An 18,273-nucleotide genomic window follows, 5' to 3' on the forward strand; every position below is an offset into this window, starting at 1 on the left:
GCAATAAAAAACATGTTTATTTGTTTATCGCAACTGTGACATCATCAACGCATTCTGTTACTCCAATACCAGAATATTATTCAAAAATGAAACCACATGATCCAATTATGCCAGAGGTGCAAGCAGGACTTTGTTTTAACTTAGGGGGTCAGTATGTTGCCAGCACCCACTCTAGCATGAGCCCAACAAGCCCCAACATAACCCAAATGATGATCATTCAACTTGTATACAAAATTTTGCAAAATAATAGAATTACGTAATAAAATAACACCTAAACCTTTGAAACCTCCCGCAAAGATCATGTCGGATCAAGAGTGGTGCAGTCACCCAGCACACGTTTTAATAGGGCAATATGACAGTGAGACTGCTAATTGCCCCCCTGGAGCAAACGGGCAAAGACACAACAATGAATATGCGATTAACCGGTTTCGACAGTACAAGGGGAGCTTTCGATGGTGTGAACCATGGAGCTTTCAATGGTGAGATGTGACCAAACCTTTGCAAAGTTCAATGCATCTGAAACATCTGAGTTAACTGCAAGCACGCATTCACTAATAGAACATTCGATGGAGTTTATAAAACCACTTGGGCTACTTCAGTCTGTCATTGTGTTGTAAATAATGCAATTAACAGACTGTTTGCTACCTTTTAAAGTAACAAACATAGCAAGCGTGAGCAATATAAGTCGTTTACGAGGAAATGCTAAAATCATGAGCTTAGCATGTGACAATTGTGACATGTAGAGTGTTCTTGTCTATAATCACGACAAAATGAGTCCATCTTACATTTTATCATTGTCTACAAACAATAAAAAACGACTGCTTTTATTAGCCGGGTTGCCTTGACATGACTTTGCACCAGGATTAAAAATGTGATATCAATTCGTGCAATTAACTAAAACAAAATGATAAACGTCAGCAAAGTTGTCGACTGCTGCTAGTGGACTCTCATGGAAAATACATCGGCACAGATGTTGAACATCAACCGACACCCGAACAAGTATCAATATTCCTTGTCTCTCAAACACAAGGTAGCAGTGTAAACGCTGTATCCTCAACGTAAACATAATTGCTATGGCATGGAACTTTGACAACCCAAGCAATCGTATCTACTACAAACATATTTATTGTAAAACTTTTTGCGTTTTTCTGGTGGCTGAAGACAACAGCTTTTTATTTCCGAGAAGTTTCGTCAGTCAGGGCGACTGACGTCATCATGGAGCAGGATTTTACCTTTAAGTTTCAGGTGGTTTGGATAGTGGTGACGCAATAAATGGTACTATGACAACACCACGCTTTTAAGTGTTCGTAGGTGTGCGTGCAAATACGTTGAAAACAAACACATCATGAAATTGGCATCACCGACAGTTCATCCAGCGGTTTTGTTTGCAGAAACCATGTCAAGGAGTACAAGCAGGGTGTAAGCGTCACAACTTATATGAGCATAAACCTGTCACAGACAAACTCATGGAAGGCGTTTCTTACTCTGAAGGTATTGTGATTCAGTTCGCAAAATCACGAAAAAAATGAAAGGGAGCAAAAAAGTTAATTTTTTCACAATTTGTAGCCAAGTTTCTTTTTTTCCTTGACTTTCTTTCGAACGATATCAATGTTTCTGTCTTTCCAGTTGCTCTTTCTCAATTTAATCGGTCGGTTGCCCACATACTTCCCATTGTTCTCCCGCATGGCTCGGATGAAGTCGGTCGGGTTTTTGAAACTGACGAAACCGTATCTGCAACGACAACAAAAAATCCGGCTCAACATACCAACAAAAACAACGTTAACCTGCAATGGTTCAATTCTTGGGGTGTCCGTTTTTTTGTCCTACCCAGGCTTACGCCAAGAGTTGAAGATGTAGATTAAGTGGATGGGAAGGCAAGGAAGCCAATGTTTGTGTCTACGTTCAGTCGTGCCCAGGTTTTTTTTTAAGGTTTGGTTTGGGTGACCGCTAAGTAGTTTTAAGAGACCGCAAGTGTTTCATTTAAATACCAAAAAATAGCCATATTTGCTTTAGACATAGCGAGAAACAACCATTACTTTTCTACTGTAGTTGCAAGTCTAAATTTTGGGAAACCGCTGGAGAAATTTGGGGAACCGTTTCGGTCCCCCAAAACACCTTAAAAAAACACTGCTCGTGCCTTCAAGTGTCTTATCAAAGATACAGCAACATGCTCTCGAGAGGGGTCAAACAGACAACCATTCTAACACCGAGCCAGGACTCTCATCACTATGCTTTGCGGCCATCGCCGTGTGCGCTGAAGCAACGCACTTCACGGACAGCTCTTCCTTCAGAGGCGCTAAATAGATATGGACAACATTTTGGCAAAAAAAAGCTTCACTCTGTCAACCTCGGTGACCGGGCCTGCGTCAGTTGTTTAAAGCTTTGGAGCTGGTATACAAGTCCCCCCCACCCCTTGGTAACTCATGACAAAGACAGGACTCGACCAAACATATAGGGTGAAACTACTTTACCTTTGCTTTACTGTTCACGCACTTAAAAATCCACATGTTTTGGTCAATTCCTCTTTGTCATGAGTTACCAAGGGGTGGGGGGGGGACTTGTATACCAGCTCCAAAGCTTTTTCCAGTGGGCAAAACGGCCAGAATTTAGGTTCAGAAAAAATCCTACTCATTTGAAAAGAAACCCTAAAAAGAATAAATAAATTGTCTACAAAATACTTCTAGCGCAACCTAAGAGCATTACTGAGAGCAGTTTGCGGGAGCCAAACAAGTTATGAATGACATTACTACTGCTACTTTAACTCTATCCATAAAAACTGAGTTTTCAGGCGTGTCTAAAATATATTGGTGTAAGTTCATATGGCTACACTTTTTACCCTTTGCTTTTCTTCGAGTTCTTTTCTCGAACTACTTTCGCCTTTTGGAATGACGAGTATTGGCTGAAGACCCTTGCAAGTGTATCGTCAGTTACTTCGTTGCCAAGATCGCCACAAAATATCCTGCAGTTAGAAATGCATGGTGCTGATTTTTCAACGCAAGAAAAGTACTTTCCATAGGAGACGCAAGCAGTGGCGAGGTTGGCCGATCAAAACTGGTTCTTCAACATTAAATGATATAAATAAAAGTAGCCATGGCCTTAAATATCCTTGACACAGAATTCAATGCAATTTGTTTCTGTTGACTCCCAAGTAGCTAACAAAGAAAAACCTGCCACGTTTGCACAACGCTTTTCCATTTCACCGTCATACGAAGTTGACTCTATTACCGCCTACAATCCTACTTGACATCAACCGCTGAGCAACGCAATTCCGAACAGACAGCCAATTGCTATGTCTTTATCTTAACCCAAGGTGAATAATGCTCCAAAATGCATAATTGCATATGGCATACATTATGATATAGTTTTGAAAGCCTTATTCACCTTGGGTTAAGATAAAGCAATTGTGGCTGTCTGTTTGGAATTGCGTTGCTCAGCGGTTGATGTCAAGTAGGATGAAATACAACTTGAAGTAAGTTAGAAAATGTAATAATTCACGCAGAAGATCACCTGTAATCATTGGGATCCCATTCTTGCAGAGTCGGATCCTCCCATTTTTGACCAGCAGCAGTCCTGATGATTTTCTTCCGTTTCGGTGCTGAAACCAAATGAAGGACCTTTACTTTAGAGATGAACAACTGTAACTTCATGCAGTAGAGAGGCAGTCTGCTGTTTTGACGAAGACCAAAACACGAACCAACTCCAAACCAGGTGCTCCAATTTAACCAACTCCAAACCAGGTGCTCTCGAATATAATTAGACAGCGAGAAAAAATGCTGATACTTTATCAACAATATAGCAAAATAAAATCATTAAAACAAACAATAAAACGGAGACAGTCAGTAAAAGGAGAAGAAAGTTCCAACATAAATAAATCAATTCTGTTTTTATTTATTTTAATTTTTGCAAAATCAAAATCATTTTCAATTAAAATCTGCATTTAATTTATACGGTTGTAATTTTAAAAGCAGTAAAAATACTTCAGCCACAATGCAATAACCACTATATTCCACTAAAACATAAGTACACCGGCTTTATAGCAACTAACACAATTGCACTGTTTGCCTGCGTTACGATATGAAGTTGCCGGTATGTAAACTACATGATTCAACTGACAAGCTCACAAACCTGAAGCAGCAGCAGCAGCAGCTTTAGCAGGATTCGGATTTCCAGCAAGTGGTGACAGCCCATACAACATAGGAGGGGGATGAGGAGATTGCATTATGGGCATCTGGGGACCTGCTTGAGGCCCCACATGCATGCCAGAATTTTGTCCACTGCTTGATTGAGGTTGCCCAGTCTGAGATAAAGTTTTTGCGGTGTTTGACTGAAAAAGATTTTCATGAAGTTTTTACTGGAATCCACGTTCTTCAGCAAGGTCACATAAAGGTGACAAAATTAGAGTTTTTCTTGAAGAATGTTGAGAATTGAACTGAAATTGCCTCAAAAACGAGAAAAATTTATGGCAGAATAAGATCACAAAGCATGATTATAAGAAACAGTGCAACAGAGATTGTCTAATTTTGAAATTACAATTAAATCTTTGAAAACATGTTTCAAGGTGACTTTAAATATAAAATTTTTGACGCTTTTTTGGGTGATGAGTTTATTTTCATGTTTTCAATATTCTAATAAAATTCTTTGATGAGAAACTCATTTAAAACCTAATAAACAATTGAAAATATGTCAACTGGCGGCCAACCTCTTCTTGTTTATTATCTGTTGCTTCTTTGCTGTGTTTACTCCCAGTATCGGCTTTCGATTCCACATGACTTTTATCTTCTTTTTTTGTTTCTGAAACTTTCTTCTTCAAAACAGGGGCAGAAGAATAAACAACTGGTTTTTTCTGGATTGAATCACTGAAATTTGGCAAAACCGGTGGAGGAAAAAACCCCGGCATGGGTGGGGGTAGGGGTCCTATCATTCCACCATCAACAGAAGGAGGTCCAGAATTCATCATTCTGGGACCAATTGGCCTAGGTCCCATACCTTGACCTTCACTGTGCATTGGACCAGGACCTGTTGAATCAGAAACAAATGGCCCTCTGGGTCCCATTGGCCCTCCAGGACCTATTGATCTTCCTGGACCCATTTGCATTCGAGGACCCATAGGTCTTCCCACACCCATTGGCCCTCTTGGACCCATAGGCCCAGATGGGCCTCTTGTTTGCATTGATCCACCTGGACCCATAGGACCTCCTGGACCCATTGGACCTCCTGGACCCATTGGACCACCCGGACCCATTGGACCACCCTGACCCATTGGACCACCCTGACCCATTGGACCACCCTGACCCATTGGACCACCTGGACCCATTGGACCACCTGGACCCATTGGACCACCTGGACCCATTGGACCACCCGGACCCATTGGACCACCCGGACCCATTGGACCACCCGGACCCATTGGACCACCCTGACCCATTGGACCACCCGGACCCATTGGGCCACCTGGACCCATTGGGCCACCTGGACCCATTGGGCGACCTGGACCTATTGGGCGACCTGGACCCATTGGGCCACCTGGACCCATTGAACTGCCTGGACCCATTGGGCCGCCTGGACCCATTGGCCCACCAGAACCCATTGGGCCTCCAGGGCCCATTGGACGGCTTGGATCCATTGAACCTCTGGGACCCATTGGACCGCTTGGTCTCATTGAATCACCTGGACCCATTGGACCACCTGGTCTCATTGGGCCTTCAAGTTCAAGTGGTGGACCTTCAAATCTAGGCCCATCTAAACCTTTTGGGTCCCTTGGGCCATCTGGTCTTATTTGACCCATTGTATCATCTGGTCCTCTTGGGCCACCAAAATTAGGACCTCTTTGTCCCACGTCAGATGAAGATGAACTATTTGTGTGCTGTTGATTTGTCATTGAACTGGGGGCAGGTAAATGTTCATCATAATCCTCTTCATTAGAATCATGAGAATAATCATATTCAGGTGGGAAAGAAGTTGACTCTTGATTTGAGGGTTCTAATAGATTCTTGTGTAATCCAAACTCATTGGGTTCATCATTTTGTTCAGCAATATTGTCACTGCCCATTTCCCGTTGTTTATTAGGTCCACGTTGTAATGCATGTGGTAAAAACATAGGTGGGGGCATCATTGGCGGAGGAGGCACAAAACTTTCATCATTCTCATCAAACTGGTCTTGATTATTTGACGTCGATATCTCTTCTTCAAACCGAGCCATTTCGGCTTCCATATTTGATGACATGATTGCCTTGGGCACGGATCAGCAACACCCAACAAAATCTTCAGAAAAAAACACACCACACTCGCAACCTAAAACATAAGAGAACGGTAAGGCTATTTACACCAAGGTTTCCCAAACTGAGTATTGCGATAGAGCAGATACTTTCACTGTAGTTATTACTTAGCGATGTTATCATGCAGCGGTTGCTGGTTAATAACAATGATTAATGATTCTACCAGTTGCTTTCCAGTTTGTAAGCTCAGAGTGGATTAATGTGATTTCACAATAGTGATGCACCAGAGGTAACATTTTGGCTGAAGCCAGAGGTTGTTCTACCACTACTTCACAGCTCTACAAGCTCTTGTAAAACAAAATTGCACTAGTTTTAGTATCCGAATTATTATCATGCAGAGTTAAAATCTCAAAAATACCTTTTCTGGTTTCTGGTTGAGGACTTCTTTAATTTAGTAAATGTTTAATCAAGTGCACTTTTCTTGCTACCCACCAACTGTCTAATTAGGTATGTCTCTAAAACACCTGCAAAACAATTTAAATAGTGCAAGTATGAAAACTATTCCACTTGAAGTTATGATGCTTCCTTGCCATAAGAGTGAGCAGCTCGTGGACAAAACTAGATGTTCACATTCAGTTTGCCCAGCTTTATTACTCACTTATGGTAAGTGATAAGCTAGATGTGATTATCTCAATTAATGTATACTTTAATATTTATGAGTCTTGTTTAATTGAACAGTACAGTTGGTAGAAATTAAATTCAGAAGATCACTAGAAGCCATTTGTGGAAATAAAAAGACTTGGATGGTTTCACTGCAAAGAAAGTAATTGCAAATAAAGTAATTGGATACACATCAGGAAAACTAGGAAAGAAAAAAGAGACATGGTGATGGGATGAGGAGGAAAATGTCAAGAAAAAGACCTGTTTGTTTTGTTTGTTTATCTTTATCCTGCATTGCGGGAAAGCGGACTTGAGCGCTGTGCATCGGTGTACGCCTTCCGACATACACCTGACCCACGCTGCAGCCGACTGCAATGTCTGTTTCCGGTTGTCTACTCTACTTATGACGTGAATTTGGTACTACCCATTACTCGAAATCGATCACTAGGTAGAGGCAATTATCGTAAAGTTTCTTGCCCAGAGAAACAACAGCAAGTGCGGGTGGCTGGAGTCGAACATGCAGGCTCTCGACTGCGAGCCCAACGCGCTAACCACTCGGCCACGGCTGCCGAGTGGTTAGCTGCCGAGTGGTTAACAGATGTGATCTAACTATCTCGGTGTACAAGACTGTAAACATACAAGCAAAGCGGGTAGTGGCAAAACCAATCAGTCTGGCATATAAAGACCTGTACAAAAGTCTGAAAAATGAAAACAAACTTTTAAAGATAATTCGAGTGGCCAAACAAAAGAAGAAAGATTTCTAAAATGTCTACCAGGCAAAGATGGTAAAGGATAAGAACAGACAGATACTGATGAGTGATGCAGAAATTCTAGAAAGATGAAGAGAGTACGGTACTACCAGCAATAGATGAATGTCAAGAACCAAAAAAAAACATGTGACAAAAGACCCAGCAGCGGATGAATGTGTGACTGGAGTTAAAGAGAAAGAGATAAATTGCAGAAAATAAAACGAGGGAAAGCAGTTGAACCAAGGTGATATTCCAATAGAAGTTTGGAAAGTACTGGAACAAAATGGCTAGCCACCGTTTTTCAAACAAATAAAACAACTACGGCATTTAACATAACTTAATAACATGAAAATGAACTAATTACAAAAGTTTTCGGCCATACACAATACTTATGTTATCCCTTATCAAGTGACCAACTGACTGATGTTCTTCATAAACTGAAATTACAAAACTGATCTATCTGCATACACAAAATTCGAAAAAAGAAATACATAAGAATGAAACAGCAAGGTAGAGGAGAGGCAAAATCACATGCCACTTAATTAACTAGGAAAAAACAATGTAAATCAATGACACAAAATTACATGAAGACATTTAGCAGACAGGAGGCACCTGCAGCAAACAACTGCCTATTGAGGCGAGGATTGCAAGATTTTATGAGCAAAGCCTCTTGGATTTTAGTATCAAATCTGATGACACTTTTTACGTACAATTTTAAAAGATTCCAGGAATAAATTATTGTTTGAAAAAGTTTGACAATTGAGCATACGATCTTTAATAACACTTTTTCTGTTAAGAGCAGATAAATCCATATCAGGGTTCGATCTTAGCGGTAGTCCGCTAGCCAATGGCTAGTGAAAATTTGCGCGAACTAGTAGAAATGTTGCAGTACTAGTCCGATTGGCTAGTGAAAATATTCGCCGATGAAAAGTTTTGGTTTACAAAATGGCGATTGGCGACGTCACTCTCACTCTGAAATACTGCAGAAATTTGCTTGCCAGAGGCGAAATTGCACCAAGAAGGCTGCGAAGTTGGTCAACTGAGCACGTGACTACTTTTTTCTCGCATTTTCGCTTGACATGACACGTTGTACCGGTAGTAGTGAGCACGCTAGGTCGCCAAAATTGCCAATTTGGCTTTTTTGAAGCCAGATTTTGAGAATCTGGCTGTTTTTCAACTCGCTTGGCTGATTTTTTTTAAATAAAAAAAGCCGGAAAAATTAGGCTTTTCGGTGGGACTGGGTAAGTTCGGTGGGACACTATTTGGTTGTGCACTTCTTATATGTGTATGGGAATGTGGGGAAATGTTGTATGGCAGAAAATTTTCACTAAGGATGAAAGGAAAAGTATATCGGAGCTGTGTGCGGCCTGCAATGCTATATGGTAGCGAGACATGGGTATTGAGAGAGAGTGAACTGGCAATCCTGAGAAGAACGGAAAGGTCAATGGTGAGAGCAATGTGTGGGGTGAAAACAAGAAAGGAAAAAAGGACTGAAGAATTGTTGGATATGCTAGAGATGAGAGAGACCATAGACCAACTGGCAAGGGCAAATGGAGTAAGATGGTATGGACATGTGATAAGCAGGGCTGGAAAAAATGTTTAGCTTCCCGGGAATCTGTTTTTTAGCGAAAAAATTTCCCGCGGCTTACAATCACGATAATAACGTCATAATTACACCGTTTACAGTTTTCCGGCGAAAAGCCTCACGTACAAAATATATTATAGACAGCCATTTGTAGCTTCATAGTTCCAATAAACAGTCTCGATATCGTATTTTATTCGTAACCAGGCATGTCGCACTGTTTGTGCCTGATGTGCCCACTTTGATCGGAATAAGTTGGAACAACAATAGGCTAGGCTTAATAAATTAGACGCCGCATGCTCACAAATTAGATCCACTGACTCAAAGACCACCGTTTCAATGTCATGAAACAATACCGTACATCACGAGCCGCTTGTTACGTACTTGACAAGTTGACAATAACAACACTTCATGCTCGAACGGGTTGATAGTATGTGCAATGTGCATGAATATAATAACCAATTACGAAAAGCGATATAGGCATATAGCACAAAAAACGGCCAAACGACTGAATGCACAACAAGTTTCGCTGAGTGAGAACACAAGAAATTGCGAAAATTACTTCTGTAACCTACAAAACAACCAGTCCGCTACACGAAAAATAACGAAACGCTTTAATTAGTTTGACGACAAAATCAAAATTACGACGCTAAAACAGCTGTTTTTGTCAATCAAAGAAACCGCAAGAAAGTTTTGCCCGTGCAAAATTACTACAAATACATTACCGGGACATAAATGGTGACGATTTCTTGTTGTTTGTTCTATCTAGCACAGCCAGTCTTCGAAATTAGCGTCGCAGATGCATGAATGGCGCATTAGCGTCAGCAATACAAATGCCGACGCCACACGAGCGCGCGTCAGGACCACAAGATTACAAAAAAAACTAATTTTCTTAGACTACACCAGACTAGGATGTTGATTCAATCTTACTATTGCAGGATGTTTTCTTTGGGTTACTTCCTACTTCGCCGGGTGCCCAGCTGGAAGAATTGAATCTTTTGTAGAAATATCACCCTATTTGCATTGATTTAACGCCAGTAGACGTCAAATTATTGTAACCATCTACTCCTTATCGCGCCATGCTTTCCGTTATCTCGTCCAGCTGAAACAGCATCTGATGATACCGATTCTGACTAGTTCTTTATCAAACAGACTTTGTGTTGCTCCCAGTGTCCCAATTGTGCCGAAATCATGTTAGCTTATACGTAAATCGAGGCAATCTTCTTGCAGGAAGCTATTAATTTGTTACCGTACCTGGTTGAGCAATTAACGTTTTCTTATTTTATGATAATTCAACGTCGCTAGATGTCGAATTAATGTGAAACAAACAAATGTAAATTTCTCATTGGCCATTGTTACGCAATATAACCCGCCGGGAAAGTTAAATCGATTTGTGCTGACTCGAACGTTGAATCAACCCAAAATTAACTTACTTTCGTAAACGTATAACTAACTCATAAATACGCAGTGATACGAATCAGTGTCGGAACTGCAATGTGTGTCAGCAAGTTACGATGACGTTGACGGTGAATGAAAGACGTTAGTAACGTGATTCTTACGGTGAAAATTTCCCGCGAACCGACAAATTTCCCGGGAATGTCATTCCCGGATTCCCCATTTTTTCCAGGCCTGGTGATAAGGAGGGAGGAAGGAAGTTTTTTTAGAAAGGCACTAGATCTAAAGGTAGATGGGAAGAGGAAACGCGGTCGTCCAAGAAGAACGTGGAAACAACAAGTGAAGGATGAGTTTAAAAAAGTCGGACTGAAGAAGGAAGATGCAAGGGACAGGGTGAAATGGAGAAAAGGGATTAAGACAATTGCTGCGCGGAAACAACCGGCCACCCCCACTAGTGGGGAACAAACCGACGATGGATTAAGATGATGAATACTAATTGGCTTTTTCAGCTATTTTTTGCTGGCTTTTTTTGGTGAAGACAGGTTGGCAACCCTGCAGGTCGCCAGCACGAAGCCAGCATCCCAACAAGCAGCAGTTAGCGAAATTAACGTTTTTTTGTTGATATATCGTGATGAAATGCTGATTCAACGTTACTACAAAGTGTCTAACGCTGAGTGTTAGCTGGGTAGTTATCGCTATTGTTAATACGTCATCAGACAAGTGAAAAGTAAGTAAACTGGTCGGGCGAGTGAAAAATCGCGTGGGCTAGTGAAAACGGGAAGCAACTAGTCCGGTGGGCTAGTGAAAAAAAAAGTTAAGATCGACCCCTGCATATGCTCCCTAACTCTTATGGCCCAATGTCACGTGAACATAGAAATGTATGTACATTGTACAGTCCCCGTTGTGTGAACAGGTGAACTTGTATATGACATTTAAACACAGAAAGGAGGGAGTTTCAGATTTAAGCTGAAAAAAATAATGAACTTTAAATCACATTCGTCTATTTACACTTCTAAAACTATGTCCACTCCACAACAAAAAACGCTGTTAATACTCGGAATGGCCCGTTTCGGTGAGTCCGATTCAGAGAGTCCGATCCCTTAACGGGGGATTTTTTTAATTTTTTTTTTAATTATCGGGTACCGTAGCCTAATTATCATTGCCGTTTTAGGGTTCGGGGTTAGGATTAGGGGTTAGAGATTAGGAACTCACCGAATCAGACTCACCGAATTGGACTCACCGAATAGTAGCAGACCCGTTAATACTAGTATGTTTTAATACACACTGACAGTACGTTACACAGAGGAAAGATTGAACGGTGATAGATGACCAACCCCATGCTTATTCTGATGACTGAGGCATGGTAGAAACAACATTTTCTGTTGCTTCATTCTTCCACCACAACTGACAACATACATTACATAGGCCTATGCATTGTTGCATTTTTAAGTAAGTCTTGGTGGCTGGTGTTGTGTTTATCATTACAACTTGTGGTAACTAGTAAGTAGTAAGGGCCTGGATAAAATGTCACACAACACACTTAGCACTCTTAAAACCTATGAGACTTTAAATTTTTATCAATTCAATTTAATTTTTGTTGCTGGTGCAAACATGTATAAAACGGAAAAGTAAACATACAAATTCGACACCAGCAAAAGGGAAAGATGGCAAAACCCTAAGGTTTAAAATATATCATATATCGATAAAGCAATGCCACCGCTATCTTAAAATTGTACAGCCACCAAACCTAGAAGAGAGAAAAAAATGAAACTTTTTTTGTCAAAATAGTCTTATTAACACAGTTTTGCAAGTGCAAGGCCAATTTAAACTTTTATACAAAAAAAATAAGACTTTACTACTTTTCCCTTACTTTACTATTTTCCAACCTTAACCTTGAGGGTTAGGTGAGGGTTTCGGTTGGGGTTAGAAACTAGTAAAGCAAAAAGAAAGTGGTTAAGACACAAAACAGCTACTTCACCCTATATTCTTGGTAAATTCCAATTTATGATGTATGAACACTTGCAAAGTGAAACTAAGGATAGGAAATTAACTAAATAGACTAGGTATCATCATCATCAGTTTATCTGTCATACAAGCAACTGACTGCCTTGTTAGTATTCTATTTTGATTTTTTTTGCTACGTAAGTTACCATGAAGAAAAAACACTACTGTGCTTGCAACACCATTATTATTACTATATTATTATTTATTAAACACATAACATGAAAATAAGATAGTGGTACATACGATAGTAGAAATTATGACTAAACAAAGGCTGTGCATTTTTTAACAATGTCTTAGAAACTAGAGGTAAAAAAGTTTGGAGCTGGTATACTATGCAAGTCCTCCCCAATTGGTAACTCATGACAAAGACAGGACTCCACCAAACATATAGGGTGAAACTACTTTATCTTTGCTTTACTGTTCACACACTTCAATCCACATGTTTTGGTCAATTCCTCTACATGTTTTGGTGAATTCCTCCACATGTTTTGGTATGCAAGTACCGGTATACAATGCATACCAGCTCCAAAAGTTTAACTACCTAAGTTATAAATGTAATTTGAAAGCTGAAACTTTGCTTGTTACACAACAAAGCTTAAAAATGAGCTCGAAATCGAATAAAATCACTCATAAGTATTTTCAGCATCTACCGTACATAGCAAATCTACTTTTTTCACTTCATCCATGCACTAGAGCAGTGTTTTTCACCTTGTTTGAGTCACGAAACACTTTATGTATTAAAATAATCTTATGAAGCACCAAAATTTATAATGATGCAATAAAATAAACAACACAACAACAATTCATTCACTTTTAGTTATTGTTAGTGCGACATCTGGGCCTGTTTTCATGTTCATAAAGTTGATATTCAGAAAGAATTGCAGAAGACAAACGCGAAGCTCCTGTGATTTTCGGTGTTCCATAGAACACTAGTCAAACTAACAAATTTCTTGCGGAACACCTGATGATCTTTCACAAAGCACCAGTGCTCCGCGGAACACTGGTTGACAATCACTGCACTGGAGACACAAAAGACAAAGTTACAGATCAGATTTATCAACATCATCACTCATCAGTTCAGATTAAAAATAAAATTCTGATCCAGTGTTGCCAACTTGCCAAATGTTCAGACAAGTTTTGTTTTTTAATTTTGGCCATCACAACGAAAAGCAATACAGTACATGCTATTGCTAAGTGTCACAATCAAGGTGCAATGCCTCGCGATGGCTTGCTTTGTATCTTCAACGAGCGTGTTGTTTTCATTATGGAATTTTGAGCGATGTGTTATTATCGGGTATTGACCTAAAGTAACCTCTGATGACGAAACCTGTATTATGTAACGTGTTTTCTACAACCTTCAGCCCTACGTGACATTCTAGAGACTTCTGTTGTTTACATCTCAATGCTACGTGACCGACGATGAGTTCGTGTGATGCAATACTACGTCACCTTCTCGAAGTTACTGGACTGAACAACCAACTATATAAATAGTGGTGTAGTTTGTGTAATGATTATGATTGATTATTATGATGAGTTGATTATTATTATGATGATTATTATTGAGTTGGTTATGAGAGTTGTGCTATGAGTTGTGGATTGGTAGTTGATGCAGAAATTAGAGTTATTTGAGGAGCCGTTCGTTAAAGTTTTTCAAGAAGTCAGATTATCATTTCACTAGTAGAATTATTCGACATTTAATTGACTGCTTTTCGGTTTGACCCATTAAACTACGTCATTGAACCTTTCCAAGTCTTTTTCCTGGTAAGAGATAGAAAGAAATTGTGACATTCTGGGGGCTCGTCCGGGATAAACCGAAAAGAATTAACCGAAAAACCGAAGAATACCGAAGATTTATTGAAAGAATAATAAATTAATGTCAAGATGGCGGATACTGTCAAACATGAGATGATTGAAGACTTAGGGAGCATGGCTGAACGAATGGGGCTGACTGGTAATGAGAAGTCTCAGTTTGTGATGGAAGAGTATCACAAGATAATGGACCAGAAAGCTCAGCGAGAAGCTGACGAAAGAGAAGATAGAAGAGCTGCTCGTGAAATAAGGAAAGCAGAACTTGAAGCTGAAGAAAAGCGAGCACAACTTGAAGCAGAAGAGAAGCGGGCGCAGCGCGAAGCAGAAGCCGAAGAGAATCGGGCGCAACGCGAAGCAGAAGCTGAAGAAAGAAGAGCGCAATATGAATTGGAAAAGTTAAAACTTGAATTAGAAAGACAAAAGCTGGACATTGGTGAGCGATCTAATTCTACTAATGATAATGCTCGAAATGTTATTGTGGCGCAAGTTAGACGTCCAGATTTGCCATCATTTGTTGAAGAAAACGATGAGTTGGATAGTTATTTGTTAAGATTTGAAAGATATGCTACAATAGCCAAATTGGATAAGTCGACGTGGGCTACCCAGCTAAGCATGTTATTATCGGGACAAGCTCTTGATGTATATTCAAGACTTTCGCAAGAAGAGGCCATGAACTACGACAGATTGAAGTTAGCTCTGTTAAAACGATACAATTTTACCGAGCATGGATACCGTCAAAGATTCCGTGAGGCAAAGCCTGAACGGCACGAAAGCCCAGGTCAATTTATTGAACGTTTAAGAAACCTTTTGTTAAAATGGTTTGAACTTTCGGCGGCCGAACAATCATTGGACGGATTGGCAAACCTTATAGTTAAGGAACAATTCACAGATTCATGTTCAAAAGATCTGTCTGTTTATTTAATGGAGAGAAGTCCAAAGAATCTAGAAGAAATAGCCAGTGTGGCAGAACAGTAGCCTACTTAGTTGCTCATGATAAGAAGTTGTCGACTGAAGAAACGTTGCCATGCGATAATGACGAAGAGCAAACAAATAATTTTAAAGGAGGTGCGGTTCCAAGAGAAGTACGTTGTTTTAATTGTAATGGCTTAGGTCATAAGTCTGTTAACTGCCGGAGGAAGACTAACAGAAATCATCAGGAATCGAGGAAGTGGTGCAATCGTTGCAATAGGCAAGGACACGAAGCGAAGGAATGCAAGGACAAGTCGTTTTCTCTTTCCAATCAGTCTGGAAAGAATGAGAAAAACACAGAGGACGTTTATCGATGCGGCTGTGCGTTAATGATTCCTGAACCCACGCTTGAGGAGGAGAAACCGGATGAAGATGTTTGCGGAAAATTAATACCTGAAGATTACCTGCCAGTAGTAGATGGAAAAGTTGGAAACAAAAAGGTAAAAGTTTTACGTGATTCTGGTTCTACGGGTATAATAGTGAGGAGAGATTTGGTTAAAGATAGTCAGTTAACGGGAAAAACTGGCCATGTGATAAAGATAAATAACACTTCAATTCAAGGACCGTTAGCGATGATAGACATCGAAACACCATATTGTAGTGGGACTGTGAAAGCGTTATGTTTACAAAACTCTTTAGTTGATCTTATAATCGGAAATGTTATTGAGAGAAATTCTGAAGTTACTTGTTATTCTTGTGGCAAGAATGGTCACTTTGCTCGAGATTGTTCTGCAGATAATCAGCAACGATCTCACGATCATGGATACAATGAGCGCAAAGAACCGAGGAGAAGAGGCAGGCGACGACCATTTGGAGTTTGCTATAGATGCGGTAGACGCGGACACTTCGCCAGGGAGTGCGTTGCTGACGGCGGACATTCGGAAAACAGACGTTGCCGTGACAACCACTGCTACCGATGTGGAGAGATTGGACACATAGCCAGGAGCTGCCCTTTTGATGAAAAGGCTTGCTACAACTGTCACAGAGAAGGTCATCTCGCCAAGGACTGTCCGGAGAGGAGGTGTTTCCGATGTAAGAAGATGGGTCATCTTGCTCGCCGGTGCATTGAACCCATTGAGGACGATGGAAACTTTCGCAGAAAACGTGACTATTGTTTTGAGAAAAGCTATCGTTGGTAGATCGTGCAACGATGGACTAATGAGAACTGTTTTATTGAGTAATTAATTGTTTTGTAGTGTGTTTTGTATTGATTGTGTTGTTATATTGTTTGCAACAATATTCTAAGGGGGGGCGTATGTCACAATCAAGGTGCAATGCCTCGCGATGGCTTGCTTTGTATCTTCAACAAGCGTGTTGTTTTCATTATGGAATTTTGAGCGATGTGTTATTATCGGGTATTGACCTAAAGTAACCTCTGATGACGAAACCTGTATTATGTAACGTGTTTTCTACAACCTTCAGCCCTACGTGACATTCTAGAGACTTCTGTTGTTTACATCTCAATGCTACGTGACCGACGATGAGTTCGTGTGATGCAATACTACGTCACCTTCTCGAAGTTACTGGACTGAACAACCAACTATATAAATAGTGGTGTAGTTTGTGTAATGATTATGATTGATTATTATGATGAGTTGATTATTATTATGATGATTATTATTGAGTTGGTTATGAGAGTTGTGCTATGAGTTGTGGATTGGTAGTTGATGCAGTAATTAGAGTTATTTGAGGAGCCGTTCGTTAAAGTTTTTCAAGAAGTCAGATTATCATTTCACTAGTAGAATTATTCGACATTTAATTGACTGCTTTTCGGTTTGACCCATTAAACTACGTCATTGAACCTTTCCAAGTCTTTTTCCTGGTAAGAGATAGAAAGAAATTGTGACACTAAGCCAAGCAGACGTCTAAAAAGCGTAGAAAACGTACCTGATACCGAAATACAATAAGCAGTTGAAAATTTGCCATGCTGTGAAAATTAACCAATTAAATTTCCTCACTGCTGGAGGAGCAAGCGCAAAAAGGCGAAGATTTAAAACAGTAAACAAATAAACTTAAACAGTGTTGAAAAATCAGTGCATATCAGAAGAAGAAGTTCTTTTATTTTGCATCACCAGCATATGCAAAAAAAAAAAAAAACGAAAAACAATACAAGATTACAAAGTGAGCTAGGTTGTTTGCTGATGATGATAGGAGTGGCCAGTGTTGGGCGCGATAACTCATTTTTCAGTTAAGCGATAACGATAATCGATAAACGAAAAATGCCTAAAGCGATAACGATAAACGATAAATCAAAAAAAAGTTAAGCGATAAATTATCGCCGATAACGATAATTTTTTTTCTTGATTAGCGCTGCCCCATCCCATGCAGCACGAACTGTTTTCATCAACATGACGAAAAATCGAACATAATATACTGTAAAGGGACACAACTTTTTGTAAGTTATGCATGACTACTGACTAGAATTGCAACAGCGGCAGTAGGTATCGAATCTTCAACCTCTTGATCCAGAATCAAACCACTGAGGTAACCGCCGTGCTTATAATTATACCTTCAGATACCAGTTGGATGCTTTTATCAATTGAGTTACACTGCCGCTTACGCGCAGTAGGAAAAATAATTAAATCAAATGAAAATACCATAAAAAATTCCAAACTTTGTATTTTGCTTTCTGCTTAAAGGGCTGTTTAGTGTTTACAGCAAAGTCAGCAATAATTGAAAAAATTTCAAAAAACGCAAAATGCTTGAAAATTTATCAGTAGCCTAATCTTAAACGTTATTGGTAGTAAAAATATGCATAGGCCTACTGTGAAATCCATCAAGCTTGTCAAATTAGTCGTGTTTGTTTAAGAACAATAACATAATTATTGTAATTTACTGATAATTTCAGATAATTTTTTTTGTTTTTTTTGTGAACACCTTCATTAAAGCAATG

The 18,273-nt window shown here is 39.8% G+C and overlaps 1 protein-coding gene across 1 annotated transcript; it reads right to left on the reverse strand.

Moving 5' to 3' along the window:
- Nucleotide 1: 1 nt before the first annotated feature.
- On the reverse strand, nucleotides 2-6,734 carry LOC145786529 (uncharacterized). Its single transcript, XM_082598198.1, has 6 exons — nucleotides 6,631-6,734; nucleotides 4,700-6,288; nucleotides 4,126-4,324; nucleotides 3,508-3,595; nucleotides 2,837-2,959; nucleotides 2-1,731 (listed from the first exon to the last, which is right to left on the reverse strand). The coding sequence occupies exons 2-6, from the start codon at nucleotides 6,218-6,220 to the stop codon at nucleotides 1,554-1,556; spliced, it is 2,109 nt and encodes a 702-aa protein (XP_082454324.1). The 5' UTR covers nucleotides 6,221-6,288; nucleotides 6,631-6,734; the 3' UTR covers nucleotides 2-1,553.
- Between the last annotated feature and the right edge of the window lie 11,539 nt (nucleotides 6,735-18,273).

The sequence above is a fragment of the Aplidium turbinatum genome, chromosome 17 (genome assembly GCF_918807975.1).
Source record: "Aplidium turbinatum chromosome 17, kaAplTurb1.1, whole genome shotgun sequence".
Classification (NCBI taxonomy): domain Eukaryota; kingdom Metazoa; phylum Chordata; class Ascidiacea; order Aplousobranchia; family Polyclinidae; genus Aplidium; species Aplidium turbinatum.

What these genes read in the sequence shown, in the direction of transcription:
- LOC145786529 (XM_082598198.1), bottom strand. Translation starts at nt 6,220, where the DNA reads ATGTCATCAAATATGGAAGCCGAAATGGCTCGGTTTGAAGAAGAGATA. An exon ending in CAGATAATAAACAAGAAGAG is followed by an intron (nt 4,325 to 4,699) that starts GTTGGCCGCCAG and finishes AATCTTTTTCAG; the next exon opens with TCAAACACCGCAAAAACTTT. An exon ending in AACTCGAAGAAAAGCAAAGG is followed by an intron (nt 1,732 to 2,836) that starts GTAAAAAGTGTA and finishes TTGTCGTTGCAG; the next exon opens with ATACGGTTTCGTCAGTTTCA.